Source organism: Vidua chalybeata, assembly GCF_026979565.1.
Source record: "Vidua chalybeata isolate OUT-0048 chromosome 33 unlocalized genomic scaffold, bVidCha1 merged haplotype SUPER_33_unloc_2, whole genome shotgun sequence".
Lineage (NCBI taxonomy): Eukaryota > Metazoa > Chordata > Aves > Passeriformes > Viduidae > Vidua > Vidua chalybeata.
Window position 1 is genome coordinate 68,672 of NW_026530292.1, and position 21,104 is coordinate 89,775.

At 64.9% G+C, this 21,104-nt stretch overlaps 3 protein-coding genes across 5 annotated transcripts; 2 read left to right on the plus strand and 1 right to left on the minus strand.

The window, feature by feature from the left end:
- The first annotated feature begins 1,991 nt into the window (after nt 1–1,991).
- On the plus strand, nt 1,992–7,985 carry NANOS3 (nanos C2HC-type zinc finger 3). The gene is made up of 3 exons (XM_053933111.1): nt 1,992–2,132; nt 6,178–6,987; nt 7,553–7,985. Exons 1-2 carry the CDS (start codon nt 1,992–1,994, stop codon nt 6,952–6,954), a joined length of 918 nt encoding a protein of 305 aa, XP_053789086.1. The 3' UTR covers nt 6,955–6,987; nt 7,553–7,985.
- A 38-nt stretch (nt 7,986–8,023) lies between these two features.
- BRME1 (break repair meiotic recombinase recruitment factor 1) lies at nt 8,024–10,380 on the minus strand. Its single transcript, XM_053933096.1, has 6 exons — nt 10,330–10,380; nt 10,026–10,067; nt 8,638–9,911; nt 8,444–8,502; nt 8,271–8,342; nt 8,024–8,193 (listed from the first exon to the last, which is right to left on the minus strand). The coding sequence occupies exons 2-6, from the start codon at nt 10,054–10,056 to the stop codon at nt 8,088–8,090; spliced, it is 1,542 nt and encodes a 513-aa protein (XP_053789071.1). The 5' UTR covers nt 10,057–10,067; nt 10,330–10,380; the 3' UTR covers nt 8,024–8,087.
- Nucleotides 10,381–10,442: 62 nt separating this feature from the next.
- CC2D1A (coiled-coil and C2 domain containing 1A) lies at nt 10,443–20,607 on the plus strand. 3 transcript variants are annotated; one of them, XM_053933086.1, is made up of 29 exons: nt 10,443–10,492; nt 10,819–10,893; nt 11,035–11,182; nt 11,265–11,368; nt 11,714–11,776; nt 11,905–12,039; nt 12,531–12,830; nt 12,908–12,962; nt 13,059–13,148; nt 13,226–13,356; nt 13,827–13,899; nt 13,984–14,117; nt 14,185–14,266; nt 14,370–14,542; nt 14,637–14,759; nt 15,334–15,392; nt 15,543–15,659; nt 15,849–15,922; nt 16,024–16,082; nt 16,203–16,254; nt 16,348–16,447; nt 16,995–17,085; nt 18,164–18,298; nt 18,403–18,452; nt 18,628–18,691; nt 18,782–18,908; nt 19,001–19,077; nt 20,090–20,137; nt 20,229–20,355. In XM_053933086.1, exons 2-29 carry the CDS (start codon nt 10,843–10,845, stop codon nt 20,247–20,249), a joined length of 2,736 nt encoding a protein of 911 aa, XP_053789061.1. In that variant the 5' UTR covers nt 10,443–10,492; nt 10,819–10,842; the 3' UTR covers nt 20,250–20,355. The 3 variants fall into 3 exon arrangements, 2 of the variants coding, with proteins under 2 accessions (XP_053789061.1, XP_053789060.1); XM_053933085.1 differs by having other exon boundaries at nt 18,782–19,077; nt 20,229–20,607; XR_008428864.1 differs by lacking the exons at nt 18,782–18,908; nt 19,001–19,077; nt 20,090–20,137; nt 20,229–20,355 and having other exon boundaries at nt 16,348–16,433; nt 18,628–18,666.
- The last annotated feature ends 497 nt before the right edge of the window (nt 20,608–21,104 follow it).

A 21,104-nucleotide genomic window follows, 5' to 3' on the forward strand; every position in this document is an offset into this window, starting at 1 on the left:
GCAGCCTCGGGCCGTCGATGGCCGCGGCGCTGGCGCCGCCGGCCCCGGGGGAACGCGGAGCGATCCGGTGGGATCCGGCGGGACCCCGCGGCCCTTCCCGCCATCCCCGGCCGGGCACGAGGCCACGGCCGCGGCCCCTCTCCCGCCGCCCCGGAACCTTCCAGGGGTCCCGCGGGGCCGTTACTCACCGGCAGCGGCGGCCGGGGGTCCCGGGGGGCTCCGGGGGGGAGTGGGGGGAGGCCGGGCCGGGGGAGGGGGGGCTCCGGGGGCTCCCGGGGGCTCCCCAAGTCTCTGACTTTTACTCCAAGAAGGGAAACGCTTTTAAACGTTTCGCTCCGCCCCGGGAGCGACGAGGCCGCGGCGGCGGAGGGGAAAGGGGGGGGGGGGGGGGGGGGGGGGAGGGACCGGGCTTGCCTCCGCCCGCCCCGGGACCGCCCCGGGACCGCCCCGAGCCCGCACCCCCCCCCTCACCGAACCCGCACCCGCCCGGATCCCCGCACGGCCCCGCGGCGGCGCCGGGACTGAGCGGGTGGGCAAAGGAGAGGTGGTGGCGAGGAGCCACGTGCCCCACGGCGAGGGGGATCAGAGCGATGTGTGCCCCACGGCGAGGGGGATCAGTGCCCCACAGAAAGGGGGTTCGCTGCCCCATGGCGCACCCCACAGTGAGCACCTCCCGTGCCCCATGGCATAGGGGCCATGTGCCCCATGGCACAGGGACTGCGTGCCCCACAGAAAGGGGGTTCGGTACTCTACAAAAAGGGGGTTCAGTGCCCCATGGCACAGGGACTGTGCCCCCCATGGCAAGGGGGCTTTGTGCCGCACTGAAAGGGGGTTCAGTGCCCCACAGAAAGGGGGTTCGCTGCCCCATGGCATGGGGGCCGCGTGCCCCATGGTAAGGGGGCTGTGTTCCCCACTGAAAGGGGGTTCGCTGCCCCATGGCACACCCCACAGCGAGCATCTCCCGTGCCCCATGGCCGGGGGGCCGGACACCCCACAGCGATGCCCGGGTGCCCCGTGGCCGTGGGGCGCCACAGGCCCTGGCGGGGCCGGGGTTTGGCGGGGGGCTGGGGGTCACCATGGCGATGCTGCACACACAGACATTAAACAGAGTTTTATATCGGAAGTAGCGAAACCACAACGCGTCACCGCTGCCGCGGCGCCAGCCCTGCCCCACACCCCGCGGCCCTGCCCCACGGCCCTGCCCCACAGCCAGCCCTGCCCCGTGGCCCTGCCCCACAGGGGGGAATGCCCCAGCCCTGCCCCACCGCCCACCCTAGCCCCCTGCCCCATAGACTGCCCCATAAGCCCCCCTGCCCCACAGCCAGCCCTGCCCCATCGACTGCCCCACACCCCCCCCAGGAGTGCGGCAGAACGGGCACCCCGGTGGCCCCCAGTGCCCCCCAGAGTCCCCCAGGGCCTTCCTGGTGCCGCCCCACATCTGGCAGCGGTTGCACATCTGGGACAGCGCAACGCCCCCCCCACCTTCACCAGCTGCTAATTTTAAACACGGGACGCCCCCCCCCCCGGCCTCCCGGGGGCTCCCGGCCCCACCAGGGTCAGGCACGTAACGGGGACGTGGCACGGGGGACACGGGACACGGGGGACACGGGACAGGGGGGACACAGAATGCAGGCCACGGCATGTGGCAGTGCCAGCACGCAGCACACGCGTGTGCCCGCACGTGGCCGTGCACGCCTGCACACGCACACCTGCGCACACCTGCACACGTGTGTTCACAGCAACAGGCCCACAGCAGGGACCCGGTGGCCACCTCAGGTCCCTCTGGGCCCCACGGTGGCCACACTGGCCGTGCTGAGGCCCTGCTGGGACCGTGGTGGCCGTGCCAGGACTGTTTGTCACAGGTAGCCACGGTGGCCGTGCTGGCTCGCTGTGGGTCCCGCGGTGGCCCTGCTGGGTGCCTGTGTGGCCGTGGTGGCCCCGTGGGCTCGCTGCAGGCTCCCCGTGGGCTTGCTGTGGCCCAGGGCTCGGCGATGCCCTTTCTAGGCAATGGCAGCAGCCGGGCCATCGCCCACGCGCCGCCGGCACATTCCTCCCGCCTGAGTCAGCCCGGCCGGGAGGAGCGGGAGCGGCAGCGGGGCCGGCACGGCCCGGGCACGGCACGGCACGGCACGGCACGGCACGGCAGGGCATGGCACCGACACGGGTGTCACTGGTGTGGGACTGCAGGGCACGGCATGGCAGTGACAGGGGTGACACCAGCACAGAACAGGGCACAGCATGGCACTGCCACAGCTGTCACCAGCATAGAACAGGGCACAGCAGTGACAGGGCAGTGTCACCAGCATGGAACAGCAGGGCACGGCATGGCACTGACACGGGTGACACCACCATGGAGCAGGGCATGGCATGGCACTGACACGGGTGACACCACCATGGAACAGGACATGGCATGGCACTGACACGGGTGACACCACCATGGAACAGGGCACGGCATGGCACTGACACGGGTGACACCACCATGGAACAGGGCACGGCATGGCAGTGACAGGGGTGACACCACCATGGAACAGGGCACGGCATGGCAGTGACAGGGGTGACACCACCATGGAACAGGGCACGGCATGGCACTGACACGGGTGACACCACCATGGAACAGGGCACGGCATGGCAGTGACACGGGTGACACCACCATGGAACAGGACATGGCATGGCACTGACACGGGTGACACCACCATGGAGCAGGGCATGGCATGGCACTGACACGGGTGACACCACCATGGAACAGGGCACGGCATGGCACTGACACGGGTGACACCACCATGGAACAGGGCACGGCATGGCACTGACACGGGTGACACCACCATGGAACAGGGCACGGCATGGCACTGACACGGGTGACACCACCATGGAACAGGGCACGGCATGGCAGTGACAGGGGTGACACCACCATGGAGCAGGGCACGGCATGGCACTGACACGGGTGACACCACCATGGAACAGGGCACGGCATGGCAGTGACAGGGGTGACACCACCATGGAGCAGGGCACGGCATGGCACTGACACGGGTGACACCACCATGGAACAGGGCACGGCATGGCACTGACACGGGTGACACCACCATGGAACAGGGCACGGCATGGCACTGACAGGGGTGACACCACCATGGAACAGGACATGGCATGGCACTGACACGGGTGACACCACCATGGAGCAGGGCACGGCATGGCAGTGACAGGGGTGACACTGGCACGGCACAGACACGGACCACCATGGCTCGTGCGTGTCACAGACACGGCACACACGTGGCACCACACTCATGTGCCCTGGCACTGGGTGAACTGGGAGCACTGGACAGCGCTGGCAGTGACTGGGAGCACTGGGGGGGGGCACTGGGCCGGGATTTCCCTTTCCTCCCCCCAGAGCTCCCTCCTGGCTCCTTCCTTCCTCAGCCTGGGCACCCCAGACCCCCTGGATACCCCCAGACCCCGGGACACCCCAGACCCCCGCAGTGTCCCTGGCCACCTCCGGCTCCCGTCCCCCTCCAAGGACCCTGGGGAGCTCCGTGCCTCTGCTGGGGAGTGGGGCTGGGGGCTGTGGGTGGGTGGCTCCCAATTTGGGTGGGTGGGTCCCGATATAGGTCGGTGGGTCCCGAAGTGGGTTGGTGGGAGGCATAGTGGGGGTTGGTGGGTTCCTGCTGTGGGTCGGGGGGTCCCCATATGGGTCGGGGGGGTCCCCGTGTGCTCCCGTCGCGGGTCCCGCCGTTGCCTGGCGACGCTGTTTTGGCGGGGCTGAGTCACGGCCGTGACTCACCGGCAGTCCCGGGACCGGCACCACCGGGCGGGGCCTCCGGAGGTGGCCCTGCGGGGGCCGGGGCTTGCCCAGGGGGGTGTCCCCCAAGAGGGAGGGTCCCCAGGGGATGTCCCCCGAGGGGGAGGGTCCCCAGGGGGTGTCCCCCGAGAGGGAGGGTCCCGGGGGCGTCCCCGGGGGGGGGGGGGGGGGAGGAGGGTGCCCGGCCCCTCCCAGGGCACGAGGCAGAAGGGTGATGGGCACCCACGGGCCCCCCTGCACCCCTGGGTGCCCCCCCCCCCCCCAAATCCGCCTTCACCCCGGAGCCTCCCCGAATTTTTGTGTCCCCCCCTCACGCCCCTAGATGTCCCCGCTGCGATCCGGGGGGGGGTCCCGGGGGATCCCGATACGGCGGGGGAAGGGGGGGGGAGGAGGCCCCGGGGGCCCCCCGGTGCAGAGGGTGGGGGGTACGGGGGGGGTGGGGGGGTGACTCAGGGCCGAACCACGCGGCCGTGAGTCACCCTGGGGTGGGATCGGCGGGTCCGGACAAAGGCGCTTTCACAGCAATGGCCCCCCCGGCACCCCCGCAGACCCCCCCAAACCTTTGGGGCCCCTCCCGGGTGTTTGGGGGTTGGGGGGGGACATCACCCTCTCCCCGCGCCCCCCCCCCCCCCCACCTCCCTCTCCCGGCGTCACGCCCCGACTTGTAGGGGCCGGTGAGTCACCGGGCGGGGCCGGGCCGCGGGTTGTGGCGTCGCTGGGAGCACCGGGACCACCGGGAGGAGCCGTCGGGACCCCCGGGCACAGGGACCACCGGGACCCCCGCGGACCGCTAGGACGGCGTGGCAACGGGACCACCACGGCAGCGGCGCCGGGGTGGCCCCGGCATGAAGCGCCATGTGCCACCTTGCGGGGAGCGGCTCAGCCGGCTCACCCCGTCCCACCCCGCCTCCCGTGCCTCAGTTTCCCCGCTCACATCGTGCCGGACTGTGCCGTGCCACCCGGCCCCTGCTCCCCAGCTATGGCGGGGGGCGGCTGTCGCGCTGGTTGGGGTCCGCTGGAGGGAACACGGGGGTCCCACTCTGCAGATTCCCCCCCCCCGAGCCCCCCGGCCGGGCTCGCAGGGGTTAACGGAGGCCGCGGCCCCTGGAAAGGGGCGGGGCTTAAAGGGGCGGGGTCGAGCCGGGGAGGGGCTGGCGGCCAATCAGCGCCGAGGAGGAGGGGTGTTCGGTCAGTGGGCGGGGCCTCCGGGCTACGCTGAGCCCCGCCCCCCTTCAGAGCCGGGGGACACCTGGGGACACCTGGGGATACCTGGGGACACCTGGGGACATCCCACCCACACCTGGGGGTCTCTGGGGACATCCCACTCACACCTGGGGACACCTGGGGACATCCCACCCACACCTGGGGACACCTGGGGACATCCCACTCACACCTGGGGGTCTCTGGGGACATCCCACCCACACCTGGGGACACCTGGGGACATCCCACCCACACCTGGGGACACCTGGGGACATCCCACCCACCCCGGGGCGGGGGGTCTCACAGGTTCCCAGCCCGAGACAAGAGCTGCTTTGGGGTCAAATCCGGGGGAACTGAGGTTCAGCCGGGCAATGACCCCCCCAGTTTTTTCCCCTTTTCCCCATTTCTCACACCCTGGGTGCTGATGAATGCTGGGCGCTCAGGGATGCGGTGGGATCCCCACAAGAACAGATCCTGGGTCCTGCCGGAGGACAGGGGATGAGAGCAGATCCCAAACCCCAGGGCGGGATGGAGGAGGACGCACCCCGGGTGCTGCAGGCAGCTGGGGGATGAGGCTGGATCCCGCGTCCTGCTGGGTGGAGGACGGTGTGGGAGCCCCTGTCCCACCAGGGATCGATCGATCGGTCCCAGATCCGCCCAGGCTGTCGGTGAATTTGGGGTAAAACCACCGATATTCGACATTCATCCCGATGATCCTGGGGTGATCCTCCCTAGGCAGAAATTCCCCAAACCCACGAATTTCCCCACGGCAGGAGCAACCAGGGATTCCCTGAAGAACCCAAACCTCCCTGATCTTCCCCTAAAAGATGCCGCTACTCCGAGATTCCTGGGATGCCCCGGGGCGGCGAGCGTTTATCACGGCGATTACCGAAATTGCGGCGATTGACCCCAATCCCCAAAAGGCCACCGCGGCGCCCCGCCCGTCTGGAAGCGCAGACACCCCCGGACGCGGCGGCACTGACCACGCGCAGCCTCTAGGCCCCAAACGGAGGCACCGGGAGCAGCGGCGGCACCGGTACTGGGAGCACTGGGAGCACTGGGAGCACTGGGACAGAGCGCTGTGGTGTCCCTCTCCACACCACCAGCAACGCCGGCCAGACCAGCCACACGCCACGCCAGGAGAACAGGGGACGCCAGAAGCATCTGGAACGGGGAGCCACACCTAGCCACGTGCCGTGCGGGGACCGCCGGTGGCCCGAGAGGTGGCACGGGAGGTGGCACCGGTCCCCACGCCACGCCAGAAGCACCTGAGTGAGAAGCAGCCTCACTCAGGACACACGAGGAGCCCGTGGTGTGCCACCCCACAGTGCGCTGGTGGCACTGGGATCGCCGTCCCGCTGCCACGCATGGAGGCCACGGGCCAGTTTGACATGTGGCGGGACTACCTGGGGCTGGCGGCTATGGTGGCCATGTTCCTCCGTGACCCCGTGGGCCCTGGGGACACCTTGGTGCCGCTGGGAGCCCTGTCTCCGTGCGCTGGGCCAGCTCCATGTGTGGGGCCAGCTCCGTCTGCTGAGCCTGCTCCACATGTGGGGCCAGCTCCGCGTGTGGGGCCAGCTCAATGTGCTGAACCAGCTCCACGTGTGGGGCCAGCTCCACGTGTGGGGCCAGCTCCGTGTACCAGACCAGCTCCGCGCACTGAACCAGCTCCACGTGTGGGGCCAGCTCCACGTGCGGGACCAGCTCCACGTGCAGAACCAGCTCCGTGCTCGTTCTGCCAGCACAACGGCGAGGCCCCGGGCGTGTACTGGAGCCACAGCCTGCGGGACGCGCAGGGACGCCTGCAGTGCCCGGTGCTGCGCAGCTACGTCTGTCCCCAGTGCGGGGCCACGCAGGACCAGGCCCACACGCGCCGCTTCTGCCCCCGCACGCACCGCAGCTACACGTCCGTCTACTCCCGCCCGGTGCCCGCCAGGAGCAGGCAGAGGAACACCAGGATGTAGCCGAGGGACGGAGGATGCTGTGTCAGCGTGCAGGTACCGGCGGGGTGTGGTGTGCCACAGCGGACGTGGCACGTCCTGGCTTTGTCCAGGGCTGGGATTCCCGTGAGGAATCTCATGATGGAGGGAAGGGGGCACGGCAGGGATGGAGGATGCCACATCCCCGCGGCAGGATTGGGGTTTGTGGTGTCCCAGTGACGCCTCAGTGGCTGTGCAGCATCCAAACCTGGGTTTAGCCAGATTCCCCATGAGGAATCTCGTCAGGGAACCAGAGCTACCAAGGGGAGGGCACCAGGAGACAGGTGGCAGGTGACACTGGGAAGCAGCCAAAGGATGGAAGACTCCATGTCCCCATGCAGGTACTGAGGGTTTTCAGATCCAAGCCTGGATTTGGGCAGGAACGGGATTTCCATGAGGGAATCTCACCAAGGAGCCAGAGCTAAAGGAAGGCACTGGGAAACAGGTGACATGAGGGAAGGAGACTTGGATTTATCCAGGACGGGATTCCTGCAGGAATCCCATCAGGAATTTGGCACTCATCATGGGCTGCGTGCTGCTGCTTCCCGGTGCTCCTGCCTCTTTCTCCTGGATTCTCTTCCAGGGACTTCCTCAGCGGATGAGACCACGGCTTGGAGCTTGACTGGGACCAGTCTCCCCAGTTTGTGCCGCCTCCCAGTGCCGCGGCACCCCGGAAGAGTCGCTCCAGCCAGATTTGGGTGCTGCCAGCGGGGCCAGTTCTGAGTTTTGGGTTAGGTTTGAGCTTTGAGTTCTGAGTTTTGGTTAATCCCAAAAGGGGTCGGTGCTCCATTTGCTGGAGCTGTTTCCAGGTTTTTTGGGTTGAATTTTTGACTTTTGGTTAATCCCAGGCCGGGAAGGGGCCAGTGCTCCAGGTGCTGGAGCTGTTACCAGTTTTTTTGGGATGGATTTTTGAGTTTTGGTTAATCCCAGGCCAGAAAGGGACTCCAAGTGTTGGAGCCTTTATCCCACCACCACAGCCGTTCCTTAGCGTTTTGGGTGGGTTTGGTGGCATTTGTTCACCCGCGACGGCGCGTAGCGAGTGCTGGAACCATTCTCCAGACAAAGGTTGGTTTATTCCCATCTCTTCCATCAATAAATTATTATTATTCCTGATGTCCCTACCCCTCTTTCCAGCGGCTTCCGCTGGGCACTGCCCTCCGGCCACGCCGTGGCTTCGGCCTCCTCAGCAGCTCCAGCCCTCGGCGGGCTCCCATGGCCAGGCGGCTGCGGGGGGACGTGGCATCACTCGGGGGGTGCTGGACCCCCCATCCCAGGGAAATCCGGGTGGATTTAGGACTTACTTGAGGTCTGAGAGCTCCCGGATCAGCCCGCGGACGACGTCGCTGGCATCCGCCAGCTCCGCGGCTTTGGCGCTGCCGGGGGAAGGAGAGTCAGGATTTTTCCACTCCCCAGGTCGGGGAATTTTAGTCAAAATCAGGATTTTATTCCTGCAGTAGGGTCTGGACCAACCTACCTTTCCCATGGGCTGTTCTGCGTGGATCCGGTGTGGATCTGGCCAGTGGTGTCCCATGGCTGCAGGGAAAGAAAGGAGCTGGGAAGGCCAAGGGGATGGGGAGGGTCCCAGTTTGGGTGGGGAGGGGTCCCTGGATCCCAGTTTGGGATGGGGAGGGGTCCCTGGATCCCAGTTTGAGGTCACCCCAGTTGTACCTTCTCTGCTGGGAGCTCTGGGCTGGTCCCTTCCTGCTGCTCCTGGGGCTCGGCGCTGGTTCCTGCTGGATCTAACCCTGGTGTGGCCATCCTGGAATTCCCACTCTGGGAATTCCTGCTCTCTGCGTCCCCTCCACCGCTCTGGGGACCTCTGGGACCGTCTGGTGGCCCCGTGTCCATTCCCAGGGCAATCCCAGTGCCACATCCATCCTCCAGGGCACCTTCTTGCCCCTCTCCCGCTGCATCCGTCCCCTCTGAACTTCCCTCAGGGGCCGTGTCCGTCGCCGTGTCCTGGTGTGCTCCAGAATCCCCTTGTTTTGGTGACTCCCGCTCATTCTCTCCCGTTCCATCCAAAATTCCCAGTTTGGGGATCTCCCAGTTTGGCTCTGGCAGCTCCTCTCCTGCCCCATCTGCCTCTGGAATTCCTGGTTTCACCGGCTCTGGCTGCTCCTCTGCTGCCCCACCCGAAATTCCGTGTCTTGGTGATTCCAGCTGCTCCTCTCCTGCCCCATCCCCCTCCAAAATCCCTGGTCTTGGTGATTCCAGTTGCTCCTCTCCTGTTCCATCCAAAATCCCCACTTTCAGCGACTCCAACTGCTCCTTTCCCGCTCCATCCCCCTCCAAGATTCCCTGCTGAGATGATTCCAGACGGTTCTGTCCCATTCCATCCAAAATTACAAGTTTCACTGACTCTGGGGGCTCCTCTCCTGCCCCATCAACCTCCAAAATTGCCGGTTTTGGCGATTCTCGACAATTCTCTCCTGCCCCATCTAAAATTCCTGGTTTTGGTGACTCCAGCTGCTTTTCTCCTGCCCCATCCACCTCCAAAATTCCTGGTCTTGGTGATCCCAGCTGATCCCCTCCTGTTCCATCCAAAATTCCCACTTTCAGAGACTCCAACTGCTCTTCTCCTGCCCCATCCACCTCCAAAATGGCTAGTTTTGGCGATTCTTGATAATTCTCTCCTGGCCCATCCAAAATTCCTGATTTTGGTGACTGCAGCTCATCCTCTCCTGTCCCATCCACTTCTAAAATTCCCAGCTGGGGCACTTCCAGATGATTCTCTTCCACCCCATCAGAAATGCCCTCTTTGGGTGATCCCAGCGCTCTGCCACTTCCAATTTCCTCATCTCTCCCTTCCTGAAAAATCACGTTAAAAACCCCAGTTTGGGGAGTTTTTCCCTCTGCTGGGACCTCGGGGTCCATCCCAGCAGGATCTCCCGGTGCTTCCTGAAGGATCCGCTTGGCTTTGGGAGCGTGGAATTTCCTGTCGCCTGTTGTGTGTGTGTTGGGGAGGGGGGGAAAAAAGGAAATCTCAGTTTGGATGTGGGGATCCCAGTCGGGTCACAGTGGCCCCAAACTGGGATATTTGGGTGTTTTCCTTTTACCTGGGAGTGGACGGCTCCTGCGCTTCCCCATCCTGGCGCTACCTGGGAGGGACAAGGAGCAGCCCCAAATTACCTCAGCTCCCCATTACTCCCACCCCAGTCCCCCTCAGGCCCCAGCAACCATTTTCCCCTCACAGCCCTCAACCCCCCCAGTCAGCTCAAACAACATCCCCCAGCTCCCCTAAAGGCACAACCGCAACATAAAGCCCCAAACCCTCGGTGCCTCAGGTGAAAATCGTGGAATTTCCGCCGATTTCCACCCCATTTTCCACCTCGGGGCATTCTGCCCACCGTCCCCCCTCACGTTTTTCCCGCCTTTTCCCTGCCGGGAGCGGGGCACGCTGGGAGTTGTAGTTCTCCCGCGCCGCGAAGCGAGACGCGACCGCAGAGCTGTTTTTACGACAGCGGCTTTTGCGACGGCGGTGCTGTAAAGCGCGGGGTGTTGACAGCGACCGGCGGAGCAGGAAGTGAGTGAGGATAAACCTGGATAAACCGGGATAAACCGGGATAAACCGGGATAACCGGGAGCGCTGGGGTCACCTGAATCGGGGGGTGAGGGGCTGCGGGCAGCTGGGCGGTGACGGTGCCTTGTGGGGTGCTCTGGGAGGGGGCAAAAGGCGCCATGGGGCCTTGTGGGGCGCGACCGGGGCCTTGTGAGGGGCGGGGGGGACACCGAGATCTTTTGGGGGGGGCTCTGGGAGGGGATTGGGGCGCTAAAGGTGGCTCGGAGGAGACCGGGGTGGGGCTCGGGTCCAGCTGAGGGCGGGGGTCTCGCCGTGTTCCCCCTCCCCAGCCCGGCCCGGCGGGACGCGGAGCCATGAGCCGAGCCGGGAGGGTCCCGGGCCGGGGCGCCGCCACGGCCAGGCAGGTGCGTGTGACCCCCGGGCCGCCCTGCTCTGGGTGCCGGGGGGTCCCATCCTCCCCTCCTCCCCCTCGAACACTCTGGGGGATCCCTGGATCTGGGGGGGGCGATCGCGGGATCCCCTCAGCGCTGTCGCCCCCTCCCCAGATGGGGCTGCTGGCGGATCCCGGCGCCGGGAGGAGCCCGGGGGATGCCGGCGGTGACGGGGACGCGGCGCTGGAGGCGGAGCTGCTGCTGCTGCTGGGGGGCCGGGAGGCGCCGGAGCGGGGGGCACCACCCCAACCCCCCCCGCGAGGTGAATCCCCCTCCCCTCCCCCTCGAACGGGGATCAACTCCCCCCCAAAATCGGTTTGTGACCCACCCTGTTCCCACCCTAGATCTGGCAGCAGTGGAGGCCCTGGCCCGGCTCTGCCTGCGGGACCCCCCGGAGGAAGAGGAGGAGGAAGGGGAGGAAGATCTGGAGAACGAGGAGGAGCTGCTGGTGAGGGGGGAGGTGCTGAGCCTGGAAAAGGGGATCCTGGCCATGCTGATTCCCGGGATCCCTGAGCCTGGAAAAGGGGATCCTGGCCAGGCTGATTCCCGGGATCCCTGAGCCTGGAAAAGGGGATCCTGGCCAGGCTGATTCCCGGGATCCCTGAGCCTGGAAAAGGGGATCCTGGCCATGCTGATTCCCGGGATCCCTGAGCCTGGAAAAGGGGATCCTGGCCATGCTGATTCCCGGGATCCCTGAGCCTGGAAAAGGGGATCCTGGCCAGGCTGATTCCCGGGATCCCTGAGCCTGGAAAAGGGGGTCCTGGCCAGGCTGATTCCCGGGATCCCTGAGCAGGCAGAGCTGCAGGAGGTGCTGGAGGAGGAGTCCGGGAGCGCAGCGGGTGCAGAGACCCCGCAGGTACGGCCGGGGTGATCCCAGTGCCCATCCCAATCCCGATCCCAGGGTGGATTCCGGAAGGGCTCCCGGTGATCCGGGGCTCCTGCTGCTCCCGCTGTTCCCAGTGCTGCTGCCGGGTGTTCCCGCAGGATCCCGCACCCGCGGGGGCGCTGCTGGCCGAGCTGGAGGAGCGGGCGGAGCTCTACCGGGCCGCGCTGGGCAGCAACGGGAGCAGCAACGGGAGCAGCGGGGCCCGGCTCCGGCGCCTCCAGCGCGGCCTCAAGGTGAATCCAAACCCCTGAAATCGGGGCTTCGGCTGCCCTGGCCTCACCTCTGCCCTTCAAGCCCTTGGGGTGACCCTGGGTTCCTGCTGTTTTTCCCAAATATTGAGCAGCTTGTCACAGTTCTGAACCAGTTTGGCCTGAATCTGAGCAGTTTTGTGCTGTTTTTCCCAGTTCTGAGCCCACTTTTATCCCACGTTTCCCAGTTCTGAGCGCACTTTTATTTGACTTTTCCCAGTTCTGACCGGTTTCATGACAACGAAATCCCATTTAATTCCCCATATTCCGTTATTAATATTCCAATTATTCCCTATTATTATTCCATGTCACCCCCTTATTTTCTACCCCATCCGTTTCCTTTCCTTCGGTCCTGAGTGTTATCCCATTTTCTGGCTGCAGATCCCATTTTCGCCCTGTTTTTCCACGCTCTGCCCCCATTTCACCCCTTTCCCCCAGATTTTCACCCTTTTCCCCCGCTCCCCTTTTCCCCCCAGACCCTGGAGCAGATGCTGGAGTCCGTGCGGAGCGGGAAGCCGATCGACCAGGCCGAGATTCCTCCTCCTGTGGCTCTGGGGAAGGCTGGTGGGACCCCTGGGCCGCCTCCCCCCGTGAGCCCTGAGCCCCCAGCGCAGCCCCCTGCCCCTCCGCAGCCTCCCCCAGCCCCGGATCCCTGCCCGGATCCCGGCTCGGTGCCGGCGCTCCGGCTGCGCCTCCAGGAGCTGCAGAAGGAAGCTCTGGCGGCCAAACGCCGTGGGGACAATGCCGTGGCCCTGGAGCACTTCAGGGCGGCCAAGGTACGCCCAGGATTCCCGGAATCCCCCCCAGATCCCCTCCTCTTCCCCAGAATTCCCATTTTCCTGTGGTTTTCCAGAGGCTGGAGGCGCAGCTGGAGGCGCTGGGGCAAGGCCGGGCTCCGCCAGCCCCGGGTGAGACCCTGACCCCGATGGAAAGGGTGGAACCCCCCCGTTCAAACCCCCCCGTTTTGGGGGTCCTGGTGGGATCTGGCTGCTCCTTTCCTGCAGATCCACAGCCAGAGGAGCCGAGGGATCTGCCAGCGAGGGATCCGCCAGCGAGGGATCCGCCAGCGAGGGATCCACCGGCCACCAGCCCAGGTCAGCTCCCTCCTGGGAGGGGGAACAGGGAGGAAAAGGGGGATTTGTTGGGATTTTCCCGTTTTTGCCCACCCCAGAGCCCCCCCGGGCGCCGCGGGACGTGCGGGAGGCGCTGGAGCAGCGCATGGAGCGGTACCGGGCGGCCGCGGGCCAGGCCAAGGACAGCGGGGACGCCAGGAAGGCTCGGATGCACGAGAGGATCGTCAAGGTGGGAGGGCTGCAGCCCAGAGCGGGGACCCCAGTCCCAGAGCTGCACCCCGGAGCTGGGATCCCAACCCTAGAATAAAGATCCCAGTCCCAGAGCTGCACCCCGGAGCTGGGATCCCAACCCTAGAATAAAGATCCCAGTCCCAGAGCTGCACCCCAGAGCTGGGATCCCAACCCTAGAATAAAGATCCCAGTCCCAGAGCTGCACCCCGGAGCTGGGATCCCAACCCTAGAATAAAGATCCCAGTCCCAGAGCGGGGATCCCAGTCCCAGAGCTGCAGCCCAGAGCTGGGATCCCAACCCTAGAATAAAGATCCCAGTCCCAGAGCGGGGATCCCAGTCCCAGAACAGCATCTAGTCCCAGTGTCCCCACAATGACACCAGTCCTCCTCTGTGGGTGCTCCCAGTCTGTCCCCAGTGCTCCCAGTCCCCCTCTGGGTGCCCCCTGACCCCCCTGTGCCCCCTCCCCAGCAATACCAGGCCGCCCTCCGTGCCCACAGCGCCGGCAAAGCCGTGGATCTCTCGGAGCTGCCGGTTCCCCCGGGTACGTTCCCTCTCCCTGACCCCCGGGGGGGGCGTGGGGGGGTCGGGAAGGTCCCGTTCCCACCGGGGTCCCCCCCTTTTCCAGGCTTCCCCCCCATCCAGGGCACGGAGAACCCAGCAGAGCCCAGCATCTCTGGGATGCTGGAGGCGGCCTTGAGGCTGACGGCGCCGGAGCAGGAGGAAGAGGAGGAGGAAGAAAAGCAAAAGGAGGACACCAAGGTAGGATTTTTTGGGGGGGGGCAGGAGGGTCCAGGGCCCAGTGATTCTCATCCCCCGCCTTCTCCAGGTCCAGCCCAGCGCTCCCCCTGCGCCCCCTCCCAAACAGCCAGCCCGGAATTCCCAACCGGCTCCCAAACCCGCTGGGAAAGGTAACAGGAGGGTCTGGGGGGCGGGGATGGGGGGGGTCAGGGCGCCCCCTGACCCCCTCCCAGCGGGGTGAGGGCCCCCCCTGACCCCCGTGCCCCCTGCCAGCCCAGCAGCAGCTGGAGTTCCTGGAGCTGCGGCGCCGGCAGCTGGCGCAGGCCGCGCTGCGCGCCAAGCGCCGCAACGACCTGGAGGGAGCCAAGCTGCTGCTGCGGCGCGCCAAGGGCGTCGAGGGGCTCATCGGGGCCGCCCGCGGGGGGCTCCCCGTGGACATCGCCCAGGTGAGCTGTCCGTCCGTCTGTCCGGCCCAGATCCCGCCCCCTCGGGGGTTCGGATCCCGCAGGATCCCGCGGGATCCCCAAATCCCTGCCGCAGGTCCCGGAGGTGCCGCTGGACGGGGCTGAGTTCGAGCTGGGCCCGGCCCGGGGCGTCCCGATGGCCCCCGAGGTTGCCAAGACCTTCCTGCAGCTGGCCGGGGCTCTGAGGAGGCAGCACCAGGTGGGGGTGATAGCCCAAAAAAGGGGGAAGCCCTAAAAAGTGGGGTGGTATCCCAAAAAATGGGAGTGTCCCCAAGAATTGAGGGGAGCTGGGGAGCACCCCCGAGAGGGGGGCTCCAGGATAATGGATGGATGTGGAAAACTTCTCTCTCTTCCTCCTTTTCCCCTTCTTGTCCCTCTTCCTTGACTCCTTTTTCCTCTTTTTCTTCCTTTTTCTCCTTTTCCCTTTTCTCTTTTTTCCTTTTGTATTTTTTAATTTTCCTTTCCTTTCCTTTCCTTTCCTTTCCTTTCCTTTCCTTTCCTTTCCTTTCCTTTCCTTTCCTTTCCTTTCCTTTCCTTTCCTTTCCTTTCCTTTCCTTTCCTTTCCTTTCCTTTCCTTTCCTTTCCTTTCCTTTCCTTTCCTTTCCTTTCCTTTCCTTTCCTTTCCTTTCCTTTCCTTTCCTTTCCTTTCCTTTCCTTTCCTTTCCTTTCCTTTCCTTTCCTTTCCTTTCCTTTCCTTTCCTTTCCTTTCCTTTCCTTTTTTTCTGCTTTTTCATTCTCCTCCTCCTCTTCCTCCCCTCCCGTTGCCCCCCCAGATGTGCCTCACCTATTCCCGACAATTCGCTCACCTGGGGAACATCTCAGAGACCACCAGGTGAGATTTGGGCTGGGGGGGGAGGCAGGACCTTCCTCTTCCTCCTCCCCTTCCTCTGAGGAAGAGGAGGCTGATCCTGGGAGGGGGGAATGCCCGTGCTGGGATGAAGGGGGGGGGGGTGGGCTCACCTGTCCAGGTGTGTCCCCCCAGGTGTGAGGCGCTGGCCGAGGAATGCCGGCAGCACATGGAGACCCTGAGGAGGGAGCACAGCCGGGGGGGGCCCCCCCCGAAACCCCGCTACGAGCAGAGAACCTTCAGTGTCGTCAAGTGAGGGGGGGGCACACCTGGGGAGCACCTGGGGGGCACACCTGGGGGGTGGGGGGCACACCTGGGTGGGCACATCCGGGGTGGGGAACATCTGGGACGGAAAGGGGGGGGCACACCTGGGTGGGGGGGTGGCACCACCTGGGGGAGGTCTGACAGGTTCTCCCCCCTTTCCCCCACCTTCACCTGCAGGATGTTCCCAGAGCTGAGCAGCAGCGACCTGGAGCTGGGGATAGAGAGAGGGATCGGCCTCCCAGTGCCCCCAGGTGAGAGACTGGGAGAACTGGGAACGGGGAGGGGCCTGGGGCAGGTGAGGCTCCTGCACACCTGGTGCCCTGTGTGTGTGTCCCCCCCCCCCCCCAACCAGGTGTGGCCCCAGGTGACCTGGACACCTTCGTGCGCTTCGAGTTCCCCCACCCCAGCGCGGTGAGTGACCCCAAAATGTCCCAAATACTCGGGGACCCTCCCCAAATTGTCCTGGTGACCCCAAAATGTCCCAAACACTCAGGGACCCCCCCAAGTTATCCCTGACCCCCCTCCCCACAGGAGGAGGCCCAGCGGGACAAGACCAACGTGGTGAAGAGCACGGATTGTCCCGGTAAATCCCGGGATTTTGGGGGGGGCCTGGGGGCGCCCCGGGGGCCAGGGATGTCCCCGAGGGTCGTCCCCTGATTCTGCGCCCCCTCCCCAGAATTCCGGGCGCGGTTCCGGCTGCGGCTGCTCCGGGGGCACCGGGGGCTGCGGAGGCTCCTGAGCTCCCGCGGGATCAGGCTGGAGGTGACCCAGAAAGGGTAGGGGGGATTTTGGGGAGGGGGTGGGGAAGAGGAAAAGGGGAGTAGGGGATAGGAAAAGTGGGGAAAACGGCGTGGGAGTTGTGAGAAATAGAGGGGGAAATGCAGGAAATGACATGGGAAATAGAGAAAATACAATGGAAAATACAGAAAATAACACAGAAAATGCAGTGGGAAACAGAGAAAGTAACACAGGAAATACAGTGGGAAATAGAGAAAATAAAATAGGAAATACAATGGGAAATAGAGAAAATAACCCAGAAAATGCAAAGGGAAATACAGAAAATAATACGGGAAATAGAGAAAACAAGGCAGAAAATACACAAAACGGCACAGGAAATAGAAAATACAGAGAAGAGCGCAGAAAACCCGGATCACGAGCTGGAAAATCCACAAGTACCGGGGTAAAGATGGGGTGAGAGGTGCCTCTGGAGTGCAGGAATTGGGATTTTTTTCCGGGGCATTCGTGGGGCGGGGATTCCTTTTGACGCCACCCCGGGATCGCGGCCGGCTCCCAGCGATCCCGACCGCTCGCCCCGACCCGCAGGGGGCTGTTCCGGCCGGAGCGGGCTCTGGGCTCGGCGCAGCTGCGCCTCGAGGGGCTGGAGGGGAGCTGCGAGCTCCGGGAGCAGCTGGAGGTGAGGGGAGGAGGAGATTCCTCCTCCTGTCGAGGAGATTTCCGATCCCGAAACTCCCCAGGTCCCAGGCGTGCCCCTTCCTCCATCCTCGTGGTCCCAGCTGTGCCCCTTCCCCTTCCGAGCGTTCCCTGGGCTCTCATTCCTGCTCCCAGCCCCCCCATTCCCACCATTCCCCACCATTCCCACCCCATTTCCAGTCACACTCACTGTCCCCCACCATTCCCACTGTTCCCAGTCATTCCCGCCGTTCCCAGTCGCAAATACCGTCCCCCACCATTCCCACCGTCCCCCATCATTCTCGCCTTTCCCAGTCATTCCCACCATTCCCACCGTTCCCCACCATTCCCACTGTTCCCCGTCATTCCCACCGTTCCCCACCATTCCCACCGTTCCCCACCATTCCCACTGTTCCCCACCATTCCCACCGTTCCCCGTCATTCCCACTGTCCCCCACCATTCCCACTGTTCCCTGTCATTCCCACTGTTCCCCGTCATTCCCACTGTTCCCCACCATTCCCACTGTTCCCTGTCATTCCCACCATCCCCCACCATTCCCACTGTTCCCTGTCATTCCCACTGTTCCCCGTCATTCCCACTGTTCCCCACCATTCCCACTGTTCCCCACCATTCCCACTGTTCCCTGTCATTCCCACCATCCCCCACCATTCCCACCGTTCCCCACCATTCCCACCGTTCCCCGTCATTCCCACTGCTCCCTGTCATTCCCACCATCCCCCACCATTCCCACTGTTCCCCGTCATTCCACCATTCCCCACCATTCCCACTGTTCCCTGTCATTCCCACTGTTCCCCGTCATTCCCACCATCCCCCACCATTCCCACTGTTCCCCGTCATTCCCACTGTTCCCCACCATTCCCACTGTTCCCTGTCATTCCCACTGTTCCCCACCATTCCCACTGTTCCCCGTCATTCCCACTGTTCCCTGTCATTCCCACTGTTCCCCACCATTCCCACCGTTCCCCACCATTCCCACTGTTCCCCGTCATTCCCACTGTTCCCCGTCATTCCCACCGTTCCCCGCCATTCCCGCCGTCCCCGCCGTTCCCGGTGTCCGCAGCTGCTGGACGGGCGGCGCCGCACGGGCGGGCGGCTGGAGGTCTGGGTGCGGATCCGGGAGCCCCTGGGGGCGCAGCGGCAGCTGGAGCCGCGCTCCGAGCGCTGGCTGGTGCTGGAACCGGCGGCTGAGGCCACGGTGAGTGCCGGGAACCACCGGGAACCCCCCGGGAACCCCCCGGGGCCCCGCGGGATCGTCCTGGGGCGATCAGCCCGGGCTAACCCGGAGCTCCTCCCGCTCAGGTCGCCGTTCCCAAACCGAGCGTGGCGGCCACGAAGGACGGGAGCAGCAGGTGAGGACCGGGAACGGGCAACACCGGCGATTCCCGGCGGGACAAGCAGGGTGGGAATGCGGCTGGGAATTGGGGGTGGGAAGCTCTGGGACCCCCCCATTCCCCTCCTCCAATATCCCGGAGCCACTCTGGCTTTTCCAGGCGTCCCCATCCCCGCCCCGCTCCCTTTTCCCAGATCGCTCCCGACGCTGCCGAGCCTCCACCTGCTGCTGTTCGACCGGGAGCGCCTGGAACGGAAGGTGAGGGGGCGCTGGCGGCGCTTTGGGGAGCCGGGGAGCCCCCGGGGATGCCCCTGACCCCCGGTTTGTGGCGCTCTGCCCCCTCCCCAGATGGTGCCGTTGGGCCGCGCCGGGCGCCCGGTGCCCCCCGAGCTGCGGCAGCAGCACCAGGATCTGCTCCGGCGCATCCAGGGGCTGCGGGCGCGGCTGCAGGGGGGGGACCCCCACTTCCGCACGGGTGAGACTTGGGGGGGCTGCGCTGAGCCCCCCAGATCCTCCTTTATCCGGGATTTTTCCCGCTGCGTTACCCCGGCTTTTCCCGCCGTGCAGAGTACGCGGAGCACCTGGAGCGGCACCTGCGGCTCTACACGGAAGCCGCGCGGCGCCTCGGGACCCAGGGAGAGCGGGTGAGACCCACAGCGGCCCCGCTGGGCCCGGGCAGCGCCCCCAGACCCGCCGGGGCACCCCCAGATCCGGGTGGTCCCGCCCCAAAAATCCTGCACCACCCCCAGACCCGCCAGGACACCCCCAGGTTCTGGAGGTCCTGCCCCAAAAATCCTGCACCACCCCCAAATTCTGGTGCTCCCACCCCAAAAATCCTGCACCACCCCCAGATTCGGGTGCTCCCACCCCAAAAATCCTGCACCACCCCCAAATTCTGGAGGTCCCGCCCCAAAAATCCTGCACCACCCCCAGACCCGCCAGGACACCCCCAGGTTCTGGAGGTCCTGCCCCAAAAATCCTGCACCACCCCCAAATTCTGGTGCTCCCACCCCAAAAATCCTGCACCACCCCCAGATTCGGGTGCTCCCACCCCAAAAATCCTGCACCACCCCCAAATTCTGGAGGTCCCGCCCCAAAAATCCTGCACCACCCCCAGACCCGCCAGGACACCCCCAGATTCGGGTGCTCCCACCCCAAAAATCCTGCACCACACCCAAATTCTGGTGGTCCCGCCCCAAAAATCCTGCACCACCCCCAGACCCGCCAGGACACCCCCAGATTTGGGTGCTCCCACCCCAAAAATCCTGCACCACCCCCAAATTCTGGAGGTCCTGCCCCAAAAATCCTGCACCACCCCCAGACCCGCCAGGACACCCCCAGATTCGGGTGCTCCCACCCCAAAAATCCTGCACCACCCCCAAATTCTGGTGGTCCCGCCCCAAAAATCCTTAATCCCCACCCCTAAACCCTCCTGGACACCCCCAAATCCTGGTGATCCCCCCCCCCTCCAAAAATCCTGGACCACCCCCAGTCCTTGACATCCTTCCAGTTCCTGTGACTCCCCCGAATTCCTGATGTGACCCCCAAGTCCTGTTGCCCCCCCCCCCACCCTGATGACCCCCAAATTGCTGATGTGACCCCCAAACCCCCCTGGGGGCTTTTTTGGGGCCCCCCCCTCATTCCCTCACCCCACAGGAGGCAGCCAAGGAGGCTCTGTACAAACGGAACCTGGTGGAGAGCGAGGTGAGGACCCCGCGGGGGGGGGGGGGGGGGTGAAATTTGGGGGTCCCCCAGACCCCCCCCACCCCTTCCTCACTGTCCTCTTCTCTTCCAGCTCCGAAAGCTCCGTGGATGAGCCCCCCCCCGGCTTTGCCCCCCCCCCCCCCCCACCACTCCAAGTGGGGTTTTGGGGAGGTTCAGAGACCCCCCCCACCCCATTCTGGGGGGGGCTCTGGGGACATCCCCCCCCCCCCCCCCAATGCCCACTGTGACAATCACAGGGATCAGAGCTGCTACATCCCCCCCCCCCCGGGGTGACAATGACCCCCCCGCAATGACAGGGTGACACTGACCCCCCCCCCCAAATTCAGGGTGATAATGAGCCCCCCAGTTTTAGGGTGACACCGACCCCTTCCCATTTCAGGGTGATAGTGACCCCCGCCCCCCCAATTTCAGGTTGACACTGACCCCCCCCAATTTTCGGGTGACACCGGCCCCCCCCCCCCCCCCCCAGTTTTAGGGTGACACAAACCTCCCAATTTTAGGGTGACGCCGACCCCCCCCCCCCCGCCCGCCAGTTTTAGGGTCCGCGTGTCCCCCCTAAGCACTTTTCCCCCCCCTCCATGTCCCCCCCACCAAAGCGGATCCCCCCCAAGTGCCTGTAGGGGAGGGGCTGTTCCGGGCGTTCTCAAAGACTAATATAATTAATTATAATTATAATTACGATAAAGCTTTTAAGAAGAAAAGTGTGGATTTTGGTTACTCCCGGTGCGCCTCCCAGTTGTCAATCAGGGCAACGGCCACGCCCACCGCTGTGCCCCGCCTCCGCGCTGCCTCGTCTCCATGGCAACCCCGCCAGAACAGACGGGCGCGGGCAGCAGCCAATCGTATTGCGGCCGTCGGATTCCCATTGGTCGTATCTCCGCGTGGAGGCGGGGCGCGCCGGCGATCGACGGATGATCCGACCAATGAGCTGCGCGGGCGGTGCAAC

Bases quoted from the DNA above. Each gene is read 5' to 3' on its own strand.
- CC2D1A (XM_053933085.1), top strand. From the start codon at position 10,843: ATGAGCCGAGCCGGGAGGGTCCCGGGCCGGGGCGCCGCCACGGCCAGG. The intron at 12,831-12,907 runs GTACGCCCAGGA...GTGGTTTTCCAG, and splicing joins AGCACTTCAGGGCGGCCAAG to AGGCTGGAGGCGCAGCTGGA. The intron at 14,760-15,333 runs GTGGGGGTGATA...TTGCCCCCCCAG, and splicing joins CTCTGAGGAGGCAGCACCAG to ATGTGCCTCACCTATTCCCG.
- BRME1 (XM_053933096.1), bottom strand. From the start codon at position 10,056: ATGGGGAAGCGCAGGAGCCGTCCACTCCCAG. The intron at 8,503-8,637 runs GTACAACTGGGG...CTTTCCCTGCAG, and splicing joins CAGAGCTCCCAGCAGAGAAG to CCATGGGACACCACTGGCCA. The intron at 8,343-8,443 runs GTAGGTTGGTCC...TTCCCCCGGCAG, and splicing joins CAGAACAGCCCATGGGAAAG to CGCCAAAGCCGCGGAGCTGG.
- NANOS3 (XM_053933111.1), top strand. From the start codon at position 1,992: ATGCCCTTTCTAGGCAATGGCAGCAGCCGGGCCATCGCCCACGCGCCG. The intron at 2,133-6,177 runs GCACGGCACGGC...AGCCACACCTAG, and splicing joins GCACGGCACGGCACGGCACG to CCACGTGCCGTGCGGGGACC.